Consider the following 16,976-nt stretch of genomic DNA (forward strand, 5'->3'; position numbering starts at 1 on the left):
AGGGTGGGGAGGACACCTCTCACTGCCCACACCCACACAACATGTTCCCCATACACAGCTTTGCCAAAACTCTCTGCGATCCCATGAGCTGCTGCTGGCAATCCCCCCACCACAGCGGCTCAGGGGTAACACCTGCTTGTCCCCAACCCAAGAAGAGGACAGCAGCCCCAGGGGGACAGCAGGGTTAGGATCAGCAGAGACTCAGGACAGTGAGCACCCCATGGCAGAGTCAGGGAGCACATTTTATTTCTCTCCAGCAGTGCCAGGGGAGAGGAAGGAACGGCAGCAGTGCCATCACAGCACGGGGCAGATTTGGGGGGGGTCTGGCGGTGTCTCCTCAGATCTGAGTGCGGAAGCACAGGTCAGTGCCTGACATCTTCTGCGCGTAGTCCTGGTCAAAGCGCTCGTTCTGGGCCACGGTGAAGTGGTTCTTCCAGTCTCCCGTGGTGCCTGTGGCCGGGCGAGATGGGGCTCAGCAGGGGCCGGGGGGACAGTGAGCCAGAGGCCCCCCAGAGCTGCTCACCTTTGCGCATGAAGGGGGACACGCTGTGGTCCATGAGGTCGGAGGGCACCTTGCTGTAGTTGGTGGCAGGGTTGTCCCGCATGGACTCGAAGGAAGTGTGTCGGGTGATGGTGTCCAGCGCCGCCTCCGACAGCTTCTGCCCCAGGAAATGGGCCACCTTGGCAATCTCCCGGCGGAGGTCCTGTGCGACACAGGCCAACACTCACCCCTCCTGCCACCCCCAGACCCCACAGCACCATCCACCCCGCCCCATCACCTCCTTCAAGTCCTCGTAGAAGAGGTAGAGAATGGGGTGATCCTTCCTGCGCTCCCAGTAGCCCTTGACGTGATCATACCAGGAACCGTATGCCACTGCACGGGGAGAGCAGCCAGTGGGTGATGGTCCCCTGCAGGGTCCCCTGCACGCACCCAGGGGTGCCCTGTGCCCACCTGTGCCAGCCATGAACTCCTCCAGGTACTGGGCCCATGTCCCGGGATGTGGGTGGAACTTGTTCATCAAATCAAAGTGGTAGTAGGAGACAGCCACGTCCTTGGCATTGCGCCCCACATAGATCATCTGCAGAAAGCTTGGTGACATGTGGGGACTTGCAAGGTCCCAAAGGGGCAGGCAGCGCCCTTAGGTCTGCTGGATCCCTCCAAGTATGTTCATTCCAGCCTGTTACCTTGCAGCCATTTTCCCAGAAGGATTTGGGCAAGATGTGAGCTGGGATGTGGGTCTTGATGATGCGAGGGGATGGCATGGTCTCCAGCTGCTCTACGCCTGTAAGGATTTCCCCCAGAAGAGATCCCACTGCGGTGCACTCCCAAACAAAAACAAACCTGTCCCCATCCAGCACCCTCTGCCGCCCCACTACCTGCTGGGAGCTTCCCAGGGGCAGCACACTCCATCATGGGCACCCGGTTCACAATGTCATCCTGCTTGCATTTTTCCGGGTCACCGCCTTTCAGGACCATGTCCACGATCTCACTGACCCAGGTGGTGCCTGGTGGGGAAAGATTGGGTGTCCAGCTGATGGCATTCCCACTGGAGCCCCATCTCAGGCACCAGAGTGTCACCATCTACCAGTGCTGCCTTTTGGCATGCCCCCAGTCCCAGCCCAGGCATCCGCAGAATGGTACCTCCTTTCCTGAGCATGGCCTCTCTCTGGTGCCTGGGAATGCTCACCAGATTTGGGGAAGGTGACCACCACGATGTCATCAGGCCGGCTCTGGAAGGTGTCAATCCGTTCCCAGTTGTGGGCAAAGGCGCAGACCATGGGGATGCCGTGCACGGTGCGCCAGGGCTGCCGCAGGTAGGTGTCCGAATCAGCCATCCTGCTGGGGACAGGGACATGTGGCAGGGCTGGCTGGAGGAGCATCACAGGGCCACCTCCTTCCCTGGGGGCTCCAAAAAATCCCTGCTGAAACCAGCCATCCTGGCCATAGGAAGGAAACCATGCCCTGCTTGCTGACATCGCAGGAGGCGGCACCTGTTTTCTGCGGGGATTTTGGTGCCCAGGTGGCAGAACAGGGAGAGTGCAAGGGCATGACCAGCTCTGGGGGGCGCAGGTCAGACAGGCAGTGCGCAGCTGCCCATACCAAGCTGGCAGCGCTGTTCCTGGGTATAAAAACTCTCAGGGGCATTCCTGGCTGGAGTTGCAGGCTGCTTTCTCTTTGCTTTTTCCTCCCCATCTCTCCGTTGTACGGCAGCACCGGAGGAAGCCTGGCTTTCAGGGGGCTTGAGGGCGGGTTCGACAGAGATAGGAACGAGGAGCAGGGCTCACAGGACTCTCTCCCTAGGAAGCCTTTCCACCCACCACCCAGGACAGAAACGCTGGATATGACAGCTGCAAAACACCCACGTTGTGATTTTTGGAGAGAGGCTTGGTGTCTTGCTTCCACTTCCCGGGGGCTTGCGGGGACACGGAGCCCCCTTATCCACCCCCGAAGGCCCCCCGCTTATGAGGCCAGGGCACCCCGAAACCACGGTGGCCAAAGCCCCCCGCTTACTTGCCTCTTTTCCGGGTGCTCTGGCAGGGAGGAGGCAAAACTTTGCCCGCCGCTCACTGGGCGGGATTTGTTAATTTCCTTCCCCTGCATGGAAGATGGAGGCGCAGGGAGGCGGGGGACACCGCTGGGACTGGAGCCTGGAGCGACCTGGTCCCGGTGCTGCGGTGGGAGGAGTGCAGGGAAGGGGCGAGCGGGGATGAGGACGGTCCCCAGATGCCTGTGATGAGCTGTCCGTGCTCAGCGCCCGTCGGGACGTGCACGGACAGAGGAAGTCACAGCTTCCCCCTCCAGCCGCACTGGTAAACACAGGGAAGAAATCCCAACCCACATCCCGGGAGATTGAACATCACCCTGTCCTGGTCCAAGAGTCACCTGCGTGGACGTACCCAGCTCCTCACACCGACGTGGGGCTTGTGAGCGGGATGTGGGGTTCAGGCTTTGGTTGTACCCCTACTCCACTCAAATACGGGTCCAAAGTTTGAGGGTTTGCAAAGCTCCTGGGAAAAGTGTTTAAAGGTGCTGATGGTGAAATGTTCTTCCTTACCTTAGTCGGGAGGGAGTGAGAAGGGCAGGAGGGCTGGCAGCTGGGCAGGGCCAGCAGATCAGCTGTTGGCAGCCTTGAGAAAAACGTCCCTGATTTGTCTCCAGGGCCAAGTTCCTGGTGAGAGGAGGCATGCCATGCCAGGTGTTCAGGTGTTTTGCTGTCCATATGCCAGCAAAATTGGCTGCAGTTTCCCTTCACCTTTGTTCCACAGACCATAAGCTGCCAAGCTCCAGCTTGGGCCAAGGAGAGCCTCACCACCACCCGCTCTGTCAAGAAACTTGCCACAACCCAGAGGCATGAAAGCTTCTGTGCACGCAAGGGCTGCGGCAGCACTGGATTTGCTGGTGCTCTGGGGATTTTCCACTCGTCATGGATCTTGTTCCCTCCAGGTACCTTGTTAGCCTGGGGCAGCCCAAGTTGACAGGGGCCAGTGGTGGTTTCTGGGAGGGTGCCCCAGAAACCCCTGGTGATGCCTGACCATCACTATGTGCCCACCCTCTCTCCTGATGACCGTGAAGGTGTTCCTGGACACTGCCTAGATTCAGGGGTTTCAGGCCCCACCCTCATTTTCCATGCAGGCAATGACTCAACCTCCATTTATCACAATTTATTACAGGGGGAAAAGTGAATTAGTGAAAGAAACTCCATCTGGATCCACCCTCCCCACTGGGAGAGCAAGGAGAAGCACAGTCCTCCTGGGAAGGGAGATGAGCACCTCAAACCTCCATCTGGAAGTGGAGGTCAGAGCCTGCCATGTGCTCCTGGTAGTGCTGGTCAAAGCGCTCATTCTGGGCCACAGTGAAGTGGTTCTTCCAGTCTCCAGTGATCCCTGGGGGCAAGAAAATAACAGGGGTAAATCCTCACACACATTAAGTATTTGTAGCCACAGATGGGGGCTGAAATACAATCCAGGGACATCTCTCCCAAATCCTCCATCACCTTTCCGGAGGAAGGGGGAGAGGCTGTGATCCATCAGCGTGAAGGCCATGGTCTCATAGTTGGCAGCAGGGTTCTTCTTCATCTCCTGGAAGGAGGTGTGGTGCAGGATCCTCTCCACTGTTTCCTCTGCCAACTCCTTGCCCAGGAACTGCAAGATCTTCTGCACCTCCCGCCGTGGGTCCTGCAGGGTGATTGACATGAGGAGGCTGGCAAAAAAGCTGGGGGAAACCAGGTCTCCTCCTTCTCCATCCCACCCTCACCTTCTTCATGTCCTCATAGAAGAGGTAGAGTATCTTCTTCTCCTGCTTCTTCTCCCACCATCCACGCACATGGTCGTACCAGGACCCGTAGGCCACTGTGGGATTTGGTCAAGGGATTAGCTAAAAAGGAGGGTAGCGGGGGATGTCCTTCCCACCAGCATTTCAGGGTGGGCATTCTGTGGCTCAGCCCACACCTTTGCCAGCCATGAAGTTCTCCAAGAACTCAGCCATCGTGCCAGGGTCAGGGTGTACCTTGGCCATCAGGTGGAAGTAGTAGTATGAGATGACAACATCCTTGGGGTTGCGGGCCATATAGATAATCTGGAGAGAGCCAAGGATGTGTTTGAGAGGTACAAAGTGGTGCCTCCTCCCTACCAACCCAGATGGGGAGAGAGACAGGGGGAAACTCCCATGTTACCTTACAGTCCTTCTCCCAGAAGGAGGTTGGGAGGAGCTGGACCGGGAGATGGGTCTTTACAAGCCGTGGGGATGGGGTGTTCTCCAGCTGCTCAACACCTGTGGCACAGGGGACTTAGAGGGGTGAGCCCCAGCACCCTCACCCCCACGCTGGCTGTGTTCCCTCTCCACCCAAACCAGGCAGCTGAACTGGGGAAGCTCACCACTCGGACCCTTGAAGACCTTCATTTCCAGGAAGGGCACACGGTTGTAGATGGCATCCCGTCGGCACTTCTCCACGTTGCCATCGTGGTAGATCATGTCCATGATTTCACTCAGCCATGTTGTGCCTGCAGCACAGGGACAGCACTGCAACGGCTGGTGTCACACCATCCCCCCTGCACCCTTCCCCAGGACCACTCACCTGATTTGGGGTAGGTGGAGATGAGCAAGTCATCTGGACGGGCTTGGAAAGCCTTCACCTGTGGCCAGCCCTCAATGAAGCTCTTGAAGAGGGGAATGCCATGGAGACTTCCCAGCCCCTGCCTGATTGCATCCTCCTGCTCCATGGCTGACAGTGGGTCCAGACAGAACTGGCTGTCGTCCCTGCTGGCAGCCTCCACAACCTTGGGATCAGCTGGCTCCTTTGCCAGGACTGTGCCAGGGCAGTACTGGTTCTTGTGGCAGGACTGTGCCCGGGGCAGTGCCCCATCAGGCAAAGTCCAGCCCAGATCACATGTGGCAGAGGTACTGCCAGTGCCACAGGAACATGCCCTGATCCTTGGTAGGCTACTGCCCTAACATGGATGCTGGCCATGCACTAAGCCCAAGCCATGAGGGGTTAAGAATGGAGCCCAGTATCACCTCTTCTCCCACCTGTCTGCACTTCTCCCCTACATCTACAGCCCCTTTAATGAGTGCCACGGGGTTGTGGAGCTCCAGGGACAGCTCTGCTACCCAGCCGTACCTCAGGATTCCATGTGCTCTGGTGCCCAGGAGCCCTGGCACCTCCACCCTCCCACCACACCCAAGCTGTAAAGGTTAACAAGAGCTGGCTCAGCTACTGAGCACACAGGACGTGAAGGAGGTTCCAAGTGCCAGCAGCTGGGGCATGGGACAATTTTGGAGTGGGCTCTGCCTCCCTCCCCCCAGGGCTTCATGAGCACTGTGTTGTCCTGCAGTGTCCCTGCATGTCCTGGGGACCAGACTGGCCAAGACTGGCTGACGGTGCTGCAAACAGGGGGAATTTCCCTCTCTGCCTTCCTGGGTGCTCCTTCAATGCCTCTTGTAGGAAAGGGCTGAATAAGCTGACCTGCTCCACCCTGGATGATCTGATCCAGCAGGTTGTGCAGTACAGGAACCCACCATGATGGAGCAGGTGCTGCTCTTGCTCCAGGAGGAGATCAAGGAGAAGCAGAAGACAAGTGCCTAGCCCAGGCCAGGTCAGTGGGGTCTCTGGGAAAGGAGGCACCAGTGCAGGATATAGCATCTGGACCATCTGCAGAAATACAATCTCACAACTCTGACTTTCTCTGTCAGTTAGGGAGTTGGAAGACAATAAACAGATCTGTTACCCTGACAAAAAATACATGTAACATTTTCATCTGATGATGAGGAAATAACATGACATTTACTTAAAACTGAAATACAGATGATGGACAAGGTCAGCAAACTGCTACCAAAACAGCGCCATATACGGCAACCAAGATATCGAAGTTCCAGGAAAAGTTCAGCAGATTTACATGGGATGGAAACATACAGGGCGATCCTCATGACAGAGAACCAGGAGAAGATGATTCTTTATCTCTTTCAACTCCCCCTGGATCTACTAGACCTCAGGGTGGAAAGGAAAATCACACACAAATAATTATCCCATTTGATCCAATTCAGGTGGCTGATTTGCAAGAGAATTTTGGCTGTAAGCCAGGAGACATTGAAATCCAGCAATTGGAATCCTATCAGTGCATACATAATAATGGCCCATACATTCAGATTCCAGTTGATTCTCATCAAGAATAAATTGCTAGCACTCAACTGAAACACTCTTTGGCTCCTGGTTTTGTTCAAGCCAGTTGTGGGTGCAGAATGTGACAGCTGCTATCACATGGGAAGGTGAAGACAGTGCTCCCTTCTCCTTAAGGGTGGGATGTTACAGTGGGCTCCAATGCCCCCACACCTCCAGCACAGTGAGATCCCCCGGCACAGCCAGAGACACGTCATGGCTGAAGCCAAGTGCCCAGCACCCCTCCTCAGGTGCTCCAGCTTTACTGGTGCAGTTACAAGGGAAAGCACTTTGGGGTTTGGCCCCGTGACAGCCCCTCTGCATGGCCTAGCAGTGCCCAGACTGCTCCTGGCACACTGGCGGAAAAGCCGTGCACCCCAGCTCCTGGCTCTCTGGATTTTCTAGAAACTGCTAGGGTAGGACCCTGCTCCCCACTGCATCCTGCAGAGCTGGATAGGTGGGTCCCAACTCCTGCCACCTCCCAGGATGTAACACAGGTCCCCTGGCCCCAAGCAGCACCATCTAGGGACAACCACCCTGCTGTGCCAGGCACACGGCTACATCCTGCCCCACTGCCTGTTTATCTAATCCCCCACACAGAGACCCCAATGCCCCATGGCCGGATGCACACCCCTGTTTTCCCCATGTACTCTGGCAAGGTCCCATCCCAGAGCCATGTCTCCCCTGCTGGGGACCCCCTGCCTCCCCCACAGTGCCCAGCTGGGGTAACCACAACCCAGTGTCCCTCTTTAGTGTCCATTCACAGCCACGTGCAGTCTCCCCACTTGCTGTCGTGTGCACGCAGAGTGGTGCAGGAATGCATTGCAGGAAAACAGCGCAGGAACTTGGCACTATCCCAGCTCCAGGAGGATTTATGGGGATGGCTATTAGCTCTCCCATGATGGTGTTGGGGGATAAATGGATTAAAACCTTGCTCTTAGCTAGCTCGTTGCATTTTATTCCTGAACTGTTTCTTATCCATCCCACTGGGGCTTTGCAACCATCTTACATCCCTCCCTTGTCTCTCATCCCCCAAAAATATCTGTGGGTGGTAGGCAGGAATGTCATCCATAGCTCAGCGGGATGCTTTGATACCCAGCTCTCGGTCCATTGCCTGGAGTAAATGTTCGTTAAGAAAAAGCATCTGCCCATGGGGCAGGAGACGGTCCAGGAGGGCATCAGCGGCATCAGGACGGAGCAGGACATCAGCACCGGGGCCAAGGAGGCGCAGGGAGAGGAGAAGGCGGGGAGCCAGGCGCCGCAGGGTGATCTCAGCCAATGATAGATTCTCTTGAGGTTCACAAACCAAAGCGAAGGCGAGGGCCAGCACTGATAACCAGACTACTGTCACCCGCTCAGGGAATGGGTCTCCAGGGGGCATCTGGAAAAGACCCCCTGGAGCATCCTGGAGTGACACTGGCTCATCAGGCAGCTGTGGAAGTTGTGGGGAGGACAGGCGCCCCAAGGATGACTGCAGCAGTTGACACTGGGAGGCCACTTGCCTGGAAGAGAAAAGGGGGACCTTCGTGTTAAGGACCCCCACCTCATCCAGGGACAGTGACCCCTCTGTTGGGGGACAGTGTCCCGGGTCCCTGCCAAGCCCAGCATCCCCAGAAAGGGTGGATCCCATGAATGCGGGGGCATGGTCCTGGAGTTCTCGCCGAGCCCTGTCTCCCAAAAAGGGCTCCCCTTAGGAATGTAAGGTGTCCCACAGTCAAGGGGTGTTCCAGCCCTGGGGGCCAGGCAAAGCTCAAGAGCCCTCCCCTCAAACAAAGGGTGTACCACGGCTCTGGGGATCCCAGGGACAGGGAGGAGGTGTCACAAGTCCAGAGGGCTCAAGAGATGGCACAAGGTGTCCCACCGAGCCCAGCATCCGCAGGAAGGGGATGTCCCGGCTGTACCTGGCCACGACCAGCAGCTGCTCCTTGCGGCGGAGGCGCTGCCGGGGGCCCGCGGGGGCGGTCCCGGGAGGGGTCCCGAAGGTGCGCGCGTACAGCACGCGGCAGGGGGCACGGCCGGCGGGCCCGCCCGGCGCCAGCAGCACGAACGCGCGGACCATGGCCGCCACAGGACCGCCGCAGAGCCGCCACACGGCCGCCACAGGGCCGCCACAGGACCGCCACAGAGCCGCCACACGGCCGCTACACGGCCCCGGCCCCGGCGCGCCGGAAGCGGCCGCGCTGGCTCGCAAGGAGCGGCCCTCACGGCGGGCGGCGGAAGCGCAGGCACGATTGGCCAGGGCTCGGGGGCAGCGAGAGCTGATTGGCGGGAAAAAGGCGGTGGGCGGGGAAAGGCCGTGGGGTTCCCCTGAGGGAGCGCGGAAAGCGCTCCAGAGCCTTTCCTTCTCCGTGTCCCCTCCCCGGGATGTTTCCGTGGGTACGGCCACGCTGCCCCGGCACCAGGAGCTGCCGGCACTGGGAGCTGTCGGAGCGGGGCAGTGCTGTGAGCCCCCACCGTGCTGCCTGCCTGGGGTCCAGGTCAGCCGCTGCTCCCGCGGTGCTGGCACCCCCGCAGGGACAGCTCTCAGTGTACCGGTGCTTGTCCTGAGTGAGCTCTCAGCTCCCCAGGAAAGTTCCCATCGCTCCAGCCCTCGCCCCTGCCAGTCGCTCTCCCTTTTCCCACACATCCCCCGCAGCCGCATTGAGGTGCATTTACAGATCAGGAGCCGGGGTTGTTTTCTCTCCTGAAGGAGTTAACAGTGTGTAAAAAACACTCCCCACCCTCCCCAGCTCACCGTGCCCAAACCCTGGCTCTGGGGTTGGGATGAAGCCCCTCCTGTCCCCCAAGGTTAACCACAGCTGGCTTAGAGAAGGACAAATTACTTGAAATAAGACTGGAGGGGGCCCTTGATGTGGCCATCGTGGTACTCGTACACCGGGAATGCAGCACGGGGTCCGTGGCTCAAAGTGGCAGCGCAGCACAGCGGTTTTGGGATCTAAATGCGGGGGGGGTGTTCCTGGGCACGGCGTGGACACGGCTGGGAGAGGACACGAGGGTAAATGTGGCTGGTTTGAGGTGCCTCAGGGGAACATGGCCAGGGCCAGCATGGAAAGATCTTGTCTTGAGTGAGGCAGAAGGAGTGTGTGGCTGGCACATGGGACATGGAGAGGCCCATGGCCAGAGGGGCCATGGAGAGGGACATATCTGGGTGGAGACATGAGACTCTTCCATGAGACCTTTCCAGCCATGGAAAACTTGTTTTCTTTCTCAAGTGACTTCAGTGGCAAAGCTGGTTTTACACAAATTCTTTATGGCTGTGGCTGGTTATTTGTGGGTTGAAGGTGGGGATGGGAGGGTGGGACGGTCTTTCTGCCGTGTGCAGGGCATGTTTGGAGACATGATATCCCAGCTATGGTGTCCATATTCAAACTACAGTGCCCATATTCTGGCTATAGTATCCATCCCAGGCATGATGTCTGAAAGGGATGAGTATGTCTTTACAAGCAGACCATGTGAATCTGCTTGTAAATAGGCCTAGGAATTCATAGATAAGGAAGTAACAGAAGAAACTATTAGTTCTAGAAAATGTTATTAATCAACATGGACTGTTGCTTAGCCAAGGCCGTTTTAAATTCCTGAACCTAGAGAAAAAGAACAAAGACTTAATAGAATTGTGAATAGCTTTATATTCTTCTTTCTATTATATAACAAAAGGGGGATGCGTATTAGAGGGGGGCATAGAGGAGGTGATTCGGGAAGTCTGCACCTTCCAAGTACCTCAGCCAATGAGGAAGAGGGTGATGCAGCCAGGAACTTAGGATAAAAAGGGAGCTGTGACCCTCAGCAATCCGAGAGACTTAATGGGAAATTCCCACGGTTTCTCCCTTTATTTGAATAAAGTCACACGTTTCCTCTGTCTCCTTTTTGGACATAAACCTCTGACATCGTGGATTCATGCTCCTAACAGTGTCCCTCCCGGAGCTGTCTCTCTGGTGCTGGCCCCCAGGAGCGGATGGCCAGCCTTATCCTCATGCAACCTTGCTGCACATGGCCCAGAGCTGCACTTCGATGGGTGCGGGCAGGGGGTGCCGGGGCCGCTCCCGGGGCTGCGGTGCCGTGCCGCTGCGGTGCCGTGCCGCTGCGGTGCCGTGCCGCTGCGGTGCCGTGCCGCTGCGGTGCCGTGCCGCTGCGGTGTTGTGCTGGGGCCGCCAGGCGGCGCCCGGTGCGGGACAGGCGCGCGGCGCCTCCGCACAGTCCCCGCCGTCCGCGGCCGCCAGGGGGCGCCGCCGCCCGGGGCCGCGGGAGCCTGAGGGGCCCTTCCCGGGGGTCCCGTCCCGGGGAGCAGCTGCAGGTCACCCCCCTCCTGCCACCCGGCCTCACCTGGTTTCTTCTCCCCAGCTCTTTTTCAGAGCCACTGCCGGCAGGACGAACCCTTCGGTCCCGCGCTGGCTCTGCTGTAACCCGGCAGGATAGCTCGAATTGGCCACGCCCGGAACCACTCGAGCCCGAGCGACCCGGGTCGGGTGTGGATCCCCCGAGAAGACGCCGGGATGCCTGCACTGAGGACGATGTTGCTGCTGCCTGCCCTCAGCACGGCCCTGCTAGCGCCCTCCTCATCCTGCACATCCCGCTCATCCCGCACAGAGATGCTGCGGGGAGCTGGCAGCCGCATTTCCTTTGTGACTCCAGTTAGTTTACGTCTCCTGCTCGGGGAAGATTCCCGCTGCTTTCTGCTTCACCTCATTTGCAGCTTCAGGTGATTTGTTTCTGTCCCCAGTTTGTCTCCGGTTCAGCTCATAAAGTTTGTTTGTGCCTCCAGCATGTTTTAGACTCCAGTTTGGTTTCACCTTCCCTGGCTTCATTTCTGCTTCAGCTTATTTGTAGCTCCAGTTTGTTTCATGTTCAGTTGGTCTGTGGCTCCACTTCAATTCTGCTCTGGCTCATTACTACTTGTGCTTGTTCAAATTATCTTGGCTTTTGACAGGGCCACGAGTCAATCACTATCATAACTTAAATATGAATGGACATAATTGCACTTTGTCTAAAGATGGACTAAGCTTCTTGGACCAATGCAAGTGGACCTTCAACCTCGAGTGGGATTTCCCACAGGCACTCCCATACTGGTTCCCACTGTTAGGAAATTTCACAAACGCCAGAAGTTTATGTCTATAAAGGAGACAGAGAAGCCCTTCAACTTTATTTGAATAAAGAGAGAGAGTCCACCAGGGCACACACCCGTGGGGTTTTCTCTCTCTTGAGGTTTTGGAGGGTGCAGCCTCATGTTGCCTCTTCCTTTCCCCATTGGCTGAGTAACAGGAAGGTCCAGCCTTCCCAAATTGCCTACCACATATTCCCTCCCCCCTTGAACCTGCTCTTTTACCCGAAAGTTCAGAAGTTCAGGCTTGTGCAGACCCGCTTGGCTGTTTCAGGAGCCAAGTTGTCTGGTGTCTGCAACAAACCTGCTGCCCAAAGTTAGTACAGACATTAAGACCCATTTCAAAGACGTTAACACCAATACTGTCACCCACCTTTCCTCTCACCACCTTGATGAATAATGGGAATGAAGTTCCAAACAAGGTAAAGAACAAAGTGGTTAAGCAATGGAAGCAATAATCACAGGAATGTGGAAGATAGAAAATTTATGGCCTAAGTTCTTGAAGAGGGAAAACACAGAAAGATAACGCCCTTCTTATCCAGAATGTGTAATGATGTACTAAAAAAACCCCAACTTTGACTAGTTCTGTAGTGAGAACTTGCTCCAGTGATGAACTTTTGCTCCCTATAATAGTAAAAACCACACCCCAGCTCAGGCACCTCCCCCTGCAAAAAGACCACCACTCACCGAGCATGAACAATGATTTCTTGGGACACAATGGCTTTAATTTGAAGTGGAGAAAGGAGGAGCCAATAACAAGCCAAGCAGTGACTTAAGTAAGACTTCATAGCCCAAGGTTGTGCCTGGGGTGCTGGCTCTGGGATTTACCACCCCATATCTCTTCTGTGCAGAACAGTAAATCAAATTACATATCGCAATTACTTCAAGAAATAACTTTTCTTACAGCGACAGAGTTTGGTTGCGTACCTGATCCTGTGTGTTAACCTACAGAAGTTCTCACCCTTTTCACCACACTGTTGATTCCCTCAGTAATTTTGATATAGGAAGATGATCCAAGAAATGTTTGCATGTTCTTCTAGCAGGGAAGATACACTTTCCTTGAAAGTAGAGCCCTGCAGCCTCAGACTGTGTTCAGTGGCTGCTGCTGTATCAAATTATTTTTCCTTCTAGCCACTGCTATCCATTCCTACCTGCTACATGATAACTGCTGCCCCCTCCAGCAATATCAGGGACCTAGAGGGCAAGTCCGTTCAGCTATAGGTAATTTCAAAGTAGTTTATGCCATGGTGACTTCATCGGTTTTGTTCTTTCAAGTATTATATGCCAGCCTTACACAGAATTAAGTACATAAAGGGGCTACAAGACAGCTGAAGAGGAGCTTTGAACAAGGGCGTGGCATGATAGAGCAAGGAGGAATGGCTTCAAACTGATAAAAGGCAGATATGGATTATATATCAGGAAGAAATTCTTCCCTGTGAAGGTGTTGATGCACTGGAACATCCCTGGAAGTGTTCAAGAGCAAGTTGGGTGGTGCTTTGAGCAACCTGGTGTAGTGGCCCTGTCCGTGGCGGAGAGGTTGAACTAGATGATCTTTGAGGTGCCTTCCAACCCAAGCCATTCCATAATTCTAAGATACAAACAGGGCTGGTTCTGTCTTTTGGGAGCTGTACTTGTGCAGTTGTGTTTTCCTTCTGTTATACCCAAAGTAGTTGTTTTCCTTCCTGAAATAAAACAAAAACAAAAACCAGTGGGCTGAAGCAAAATAAAACAGAAAGAGAGGAATTAATCACTCCCCTATTTAGAACAGGATGAGGATCGTAAAAAGCCCCAAACAAACAAGAACAAAACAAACAAATGAACAGCCAAACCCCAAAGCACAGAAGGATATTTTGGTACTAACCTTGCTGGTGCAGCTGCTAACATAAATGTTTTCTGACACAATTATGAACCAATGTGTAACAGTTAACCCATGAAGGCTTGTGTACTCAGAGCAAGGTTGAGGAAGTGATTACTTTTGGCCACACTGATTTCAGGTGGGTTTTGCAATTATGCTTTGCTTCACTTCTGAAAAAAATCAAAAATGCCTCCATAAAGTCTGGAAGAGAGCTGAGGACATTGGAGTGGCTGGAACTGGAGAAATCCAGTAAAACCTGAGCCTCCTAGTGCTGCAAGGCTGTTTGGCAAGTGAAAGGAAATTCAGTTGCATTCTCACAGTCCAGCCTCTTGATCAGGGAAAATAATTCCCAATGGTGTCTCTGAAGCTACTTCTCACTAAACAAATAATCAGCTCCAAGGAGAAGCTCTTGACTTAAAATAATATAGTACCACCACTTACTGAACAAAGTGGCCTTATCTGCCTTTTAAGGGGAAAACTACTTTATGACAATAGAAATCCTCTTAGGTAATCAGCCTGTACCCTGAAGCAGCCTTTCTTATGTTCTCTTTCCTCCTCACTGTTGGGTTTCTTGGCTTATTTTTAGTTTACAATTACTGTCACATTTACAGTGGAGATGTGTGCAGCAGGTTGAATAAGCTGCCTCCTTATATATAGCTGAAAACAAGCACATTTACACTGTCCTGTTTGATTTCTTGGTGATAATAATATCTATGATTTTCTGTGTCTGTCTATTGTTTTCTTGGAGGAACTTTTCCTCTGCTGGCAGCAATCATGCTGAGGACCAGGACTAGTATGGCCAGGTGGGAGTGTCTTGTGAGCCTGTTGTGTCCAAAGTGTCACCCACTGCACACGTGAGCTGGAGCTCGTGCCAGCTCTTCTCAAAGCTACTGCACTTTCATGTGTATTCATAGACTTGTTTCCCCTGTTCATGGTAGATGATTTACAGGAGCACAGAGCAGAGGCTGCTCTCCAGCAGGAGATCTAAATGCTGTGTGACCTTGCACGTTTAGGCTTTGAATTTTAGGCTTTGTGTTTACCCTTATGGCTTTCAGGCTGGATATCTTATATATGAGTGGCAGAGCCCCAAAGCCCTGGTTTGTCTTCCCACATCCCCCCACTTGGTTTTTGCTATTTTTGGTGACTCCCATCTCTATTCCTCCACAAAACCAGCTCCCACCTACCCTCCTATGAAAAAATGCAAACAGTAGAAAGTTTAACAGGACCTCTACCAGAGTTTTCCTGCAAGTTACCTGCTTGAAGGTCCCTCTGCCATTACTGCAGTCTTTGGCTGCACTAAGTTTGAGCTGTAAATATGCTACTTACAGCTGGAACAGCATCTGCAAAACCACTTCCAGCCAGGTGTCAGTAACATGGCTTTGATTCAGGCTTTGGGAACAGTATATGACGGATTACAAGGATTTCCAGCTCCTAGATCTTTAATGAAGTGACTGCTAAAACAGAAATAGCGCAAACCTCTCGAGATGCTGATGTTATTTCCCAGTGTTAAAACAGCTGGTGCTTTAAAGGGTACCTTTGGCATACAGCATTATAAATCTCCCTTTACAACCAGACTTACAAGCAGATCCAACTCTGCAAAACTGCATCAGTACTGAGAAGCTCATTTGCTGAGCATCCTGCCATCTTGCCAACACACTGTGTCCCCAGGCATGGAAAGAGGGACCGGTTTGTCATCATGGCACATGGCAGAGCACATCATGTCCTTTTAAGTAAACGTCATAGCAAAGCCATTCCCACTCCTGAGAAGCTAGAGCACCATGGACATGCTGCTGCATGCATTCTACTGATGGACTCTCATGTGTCATGTCCCAAAAAACTCTTCCCTTTCTATAGCTGCCACCTCCATGGCTCAAGGACAGCCCAAGACCCCTTGTCTGAAAAAACTCTGCCATCAGGTGGATACTTAGAAAGCATTGCTAAAGTCAGATCACCTCCCCTAAAAACCTTTTTTAAAATCAATAAATAATTTGTTTGAATAAGATCCATACTGATTTGGAACAGCAGCTTCATGTTTCCTTCTAGAATGAAGTTAACATTTTTATCAGGGAAAGTATTTTGTAATCAGAGAAACAAAATAGAAATCAGAAGACAACACCAACTCCTGGGTCACTGCACCCTCCCCACAACTCTTGCTCCTGCTCCTGGCCTCTGCTGCAGACAATGCATGTTTGGGACCATGATCTGCACTATTGTTGCCTTGAGGTCCTTGAGGAGCAATTTGTCTCCCCGCCTACAGCTCCTCCCCTGCTCCAAGCTCCTTTCAAGCTTCTCCCACTGAAAGTGCATGGGGACTTCACTGCAGTGGGCTCCAGCCAGCTCTGTCTCTGGCAGTTTTAAGGCAAGCCATATTCAGAAGCAGGAGGATGCTTGGGACAGACTGCTTGCTCCCAGCATGAGTGCAAGATGGAGGTAGGTGGACCAATGCAGCAGATATTGTTCTGACAGTCTGACTTTATGAAGGGTGCTGTTGTGCTGTCCTATTTGATCTAAATAATTGTGTGCTCTGTGTGTGCTCCTTGGAAAGCTTCAGTATTGCACTTAGTGGCTTGTCTACTACTCCTTCTTTGTTATTTTATTTGTCCTGAGGCAAGCAGTCATACTGTGAAGCTGAAGGTGCTCCCAGCACTTTTCTTCCAACATCTGGGTTCCTAGAAGTCCAGTCCTGTAAGATGGCTAATTGATTTGATCCCATTAACTTGATTTAATATATAGTCTCACTTCACCCTGGCACAGGTCCTTCTGCCATGTCTGTGCCCTTTGTATTTCCACAATACTGCCTCCATAACCCTCTGCCTCCAACCTGCTGTGCTATGTTCTAGCATGCTTGTTCCTTAGACTCTCAGGATTTGTGCAGAAGGACATGAACAGTCCCACTGCTTTAACTTTCTTTGTAGTCTGATGGCAACATTTTCCAAGAGTTTGTCCAGGAAGCCCCTGCCACCTCTGGCCATTCAGGCACCCTGCTCTGGTGTTGCACTTAATATGTGGCTGTCAGACTCCCCATGTCACCAAAAGCACTGCCAACCAATCTCCTGATCTCTCTGAGATTATCCAGATAAGATAAGGAAAATAGTTGTTTTCAAGGTCTTTAGTCCACATTTCTACTTTCTCATTTGTCACCTTCCCAAGTGACAGGAGAGCTTCCAATTTTTCAGTGAAATCTCTGTTGTAAATGTAAATACATGAGCACAAAGCAAGGCTGTGCAGGTGTTGGTACCTTACCAGCGTGCACTAGACACGAGAGGGTATCCTGGGCAGGAACAGGGATGCCCTTTCTCTCCACCAGTTTCATCTTGTCAGACACAGATGTCCCATGCCAGGCTCACCATGTGGGCAGGTGCAACAGCAAGAT

General features: G+C 53.5%; 3 protein-coding genes across 10 annotated transcripts; all 3 read right to left on the minus strand.

Moving 5' to 3' along the window:
- Positions 1–223: 223 nt before the first annotated feature.
- On the minus strand, positions 224–3,178 carry LOC102113793 (sulfotransferase 1B1-like). Of its 8 annotated transcripts, XM_088056451.1 has the most exons (9): positions 3,057–3,071; positions 2,517–2,596; positions 1,689–1,837; positions 1,378–1,506; positions 1,186–1,283; positions 953–1,079; positions 780–874; positions 524–704; positions 224–450 (listed from the first exon to the last, which is right to left on the minus strand). In XM_088056451.1, the coding sequence occupies exons 3-9, from the start codon at positions 1,834–1,836 to the stop codon at positions 338–340; spliced, it is 891 nt and encodes a 296-aa protein (XP_087912577.1). In that variant the 5' UTR covers position 1,837; positions 2,517–2,596; positions 3,057–3,071; the 3' UTR covers positions 224–337. The 8 variants fall into 8 exon arrangements, with proteins under 8 accessions (XP_087912577.1, XP_087912580.1, XP_087912583.1 ...); XM_088056454.1 differs by lacking the exon at positions 2,517–2,596 and having other exon boundaries at positions 3,057–3,178; XM_088056457.1 differs by lacking the exon at positions 2,517–2,596 and having other exon boundaries at positions 1,689–1,840; positions 3,057–3,077.
- Positions 3,179–3,648: 470 nt separating this feature from the next.
- Positions 3,649–5,913, minus strand: LOC148184164 (sulfotransferase 1 family member D1-like). Its single transcript, XM_088056888.1, has 7 exons — positions 5,076–5,913; positions 4,876–5,001; positions 4,674–4,771; positions 4,450–4,576; positions 4,256–4,350; positions 3,996–4,176; positions 3,649–3,885 (listed from the first exon to the last, which is right to left on the minus strand). The coding sequence occupies exons 1-7, from the start codon at positions 5,218–5,220 to the stop codon at positions 3,773–3,775; spliced, it is 885 nt and encodes a 294-aa protein (XP_087913014.1). The 5' UTR covers positions 5,221–5,913; the 3' UTR covers positions 3,649–3,772.
- A 1,682-nt stretch (positions 5,914–7,595) lies between these two features.
- AP5S1 (adaptor related protein complex 5 subunit sigma 1) lies at positions 7,596–8,717 on the minus strand. The gene is made up of 2 exons (XM_088056889.1): positions 8,555–8,717; positions 7,596–8,155 (listed from the first exon to the last, which is right to left on the minus strand). The coding sequence occupies exons 1-2, from the start codon at positions 8,710–8,712 to the stop codon at positions 7,729–7,731; spliced, it is 585 nt and encodes a 194-aa protein (XP_087913015.1). The 5' UTR covers positions 8,713–8,717; the 3' UTR covers positions 7,596–7,728.
- Between the last annotated feature and the right edge of the window lie 8,259 nt (positions 8,718–16,976).

Source organism: Pseudopodoces humilis, chromosome 6, assembly GCF_049639895.1.
Source record: "Pseudopodoces humilis isolate 2021_Gansu_Grassland_sample_001 chromosome 6, ASM4963989v1, whole genome shotgun sequence".
Taxonomy (NCBI): Eukaryota; Metazoa; Chordata; class Aves; order Passeriformes; family Paridae; genus Pseudopodoces; species Pseudopodoces humilis.

Excerpts from the sequence above, each read along its gene's own strand:
- LOC102113793 (XM_005517530.3), bottom strand. The coding sequence starts at position 2,602 with ATGCAGGGGAAGGAAATTAACAAATCCCGCCCAGTGAGCGGCGGGCAA. Across the intron at positions 1,838-2,516 it reads CCAGAGCACCCGGAAAAGAG|GATGGCTGATTCGGACACCT; the intron begins GCAAGTAAGCGG and ends TGTCCCCAGCAG. Across the intron at positions 875-952 it reads GGAGTTCATGGCTGGCACAG|TGGCATACGGTTCCTGGTAT; the intron begins GTGGGCACAGGG and ends CTCCCCGTGCAG.
- AP5S1 (XM_088056889.1), bottom strand. The coding sequence starts at position 8,712 with ATGGTCCGCGCGTTCGTGCTGCTGGCGCCGGGCGGGCCCGCCGGCCGT. Across the intron at positions 8,156-8,554 it reads CAGCTGCTGGTCGTGGCCAG|GCAAGTGGCCTCCCAGTGTC; the intron begins GTACAGCCGGGA and ends TTTCTCTTCCAG.
- LOC148184164 (XM_088056888.1), bottom strand. The coding sequence starts at position 5,220 with ATGGAGCAGGAGGATGCAATCAGGCAGGGGCTGGGAAGTCTCCATGGC. Across the intron at positions 5,002-5,075 it reads CTCCACCTACCCCAAATCAG|GCACAACATGGCTGAGTGAA; the intron begins GTGAGTGGTCCT and ends CCTGTGCTGCAG. Across the intron at positions 4,177-4,255 it reads TCTATGAGGACATGAAGAAG|GACCCACGGCGGGAGGTGCA; the intron begins GTGAGGGTGGGA and ends ATCACCCTGCAG.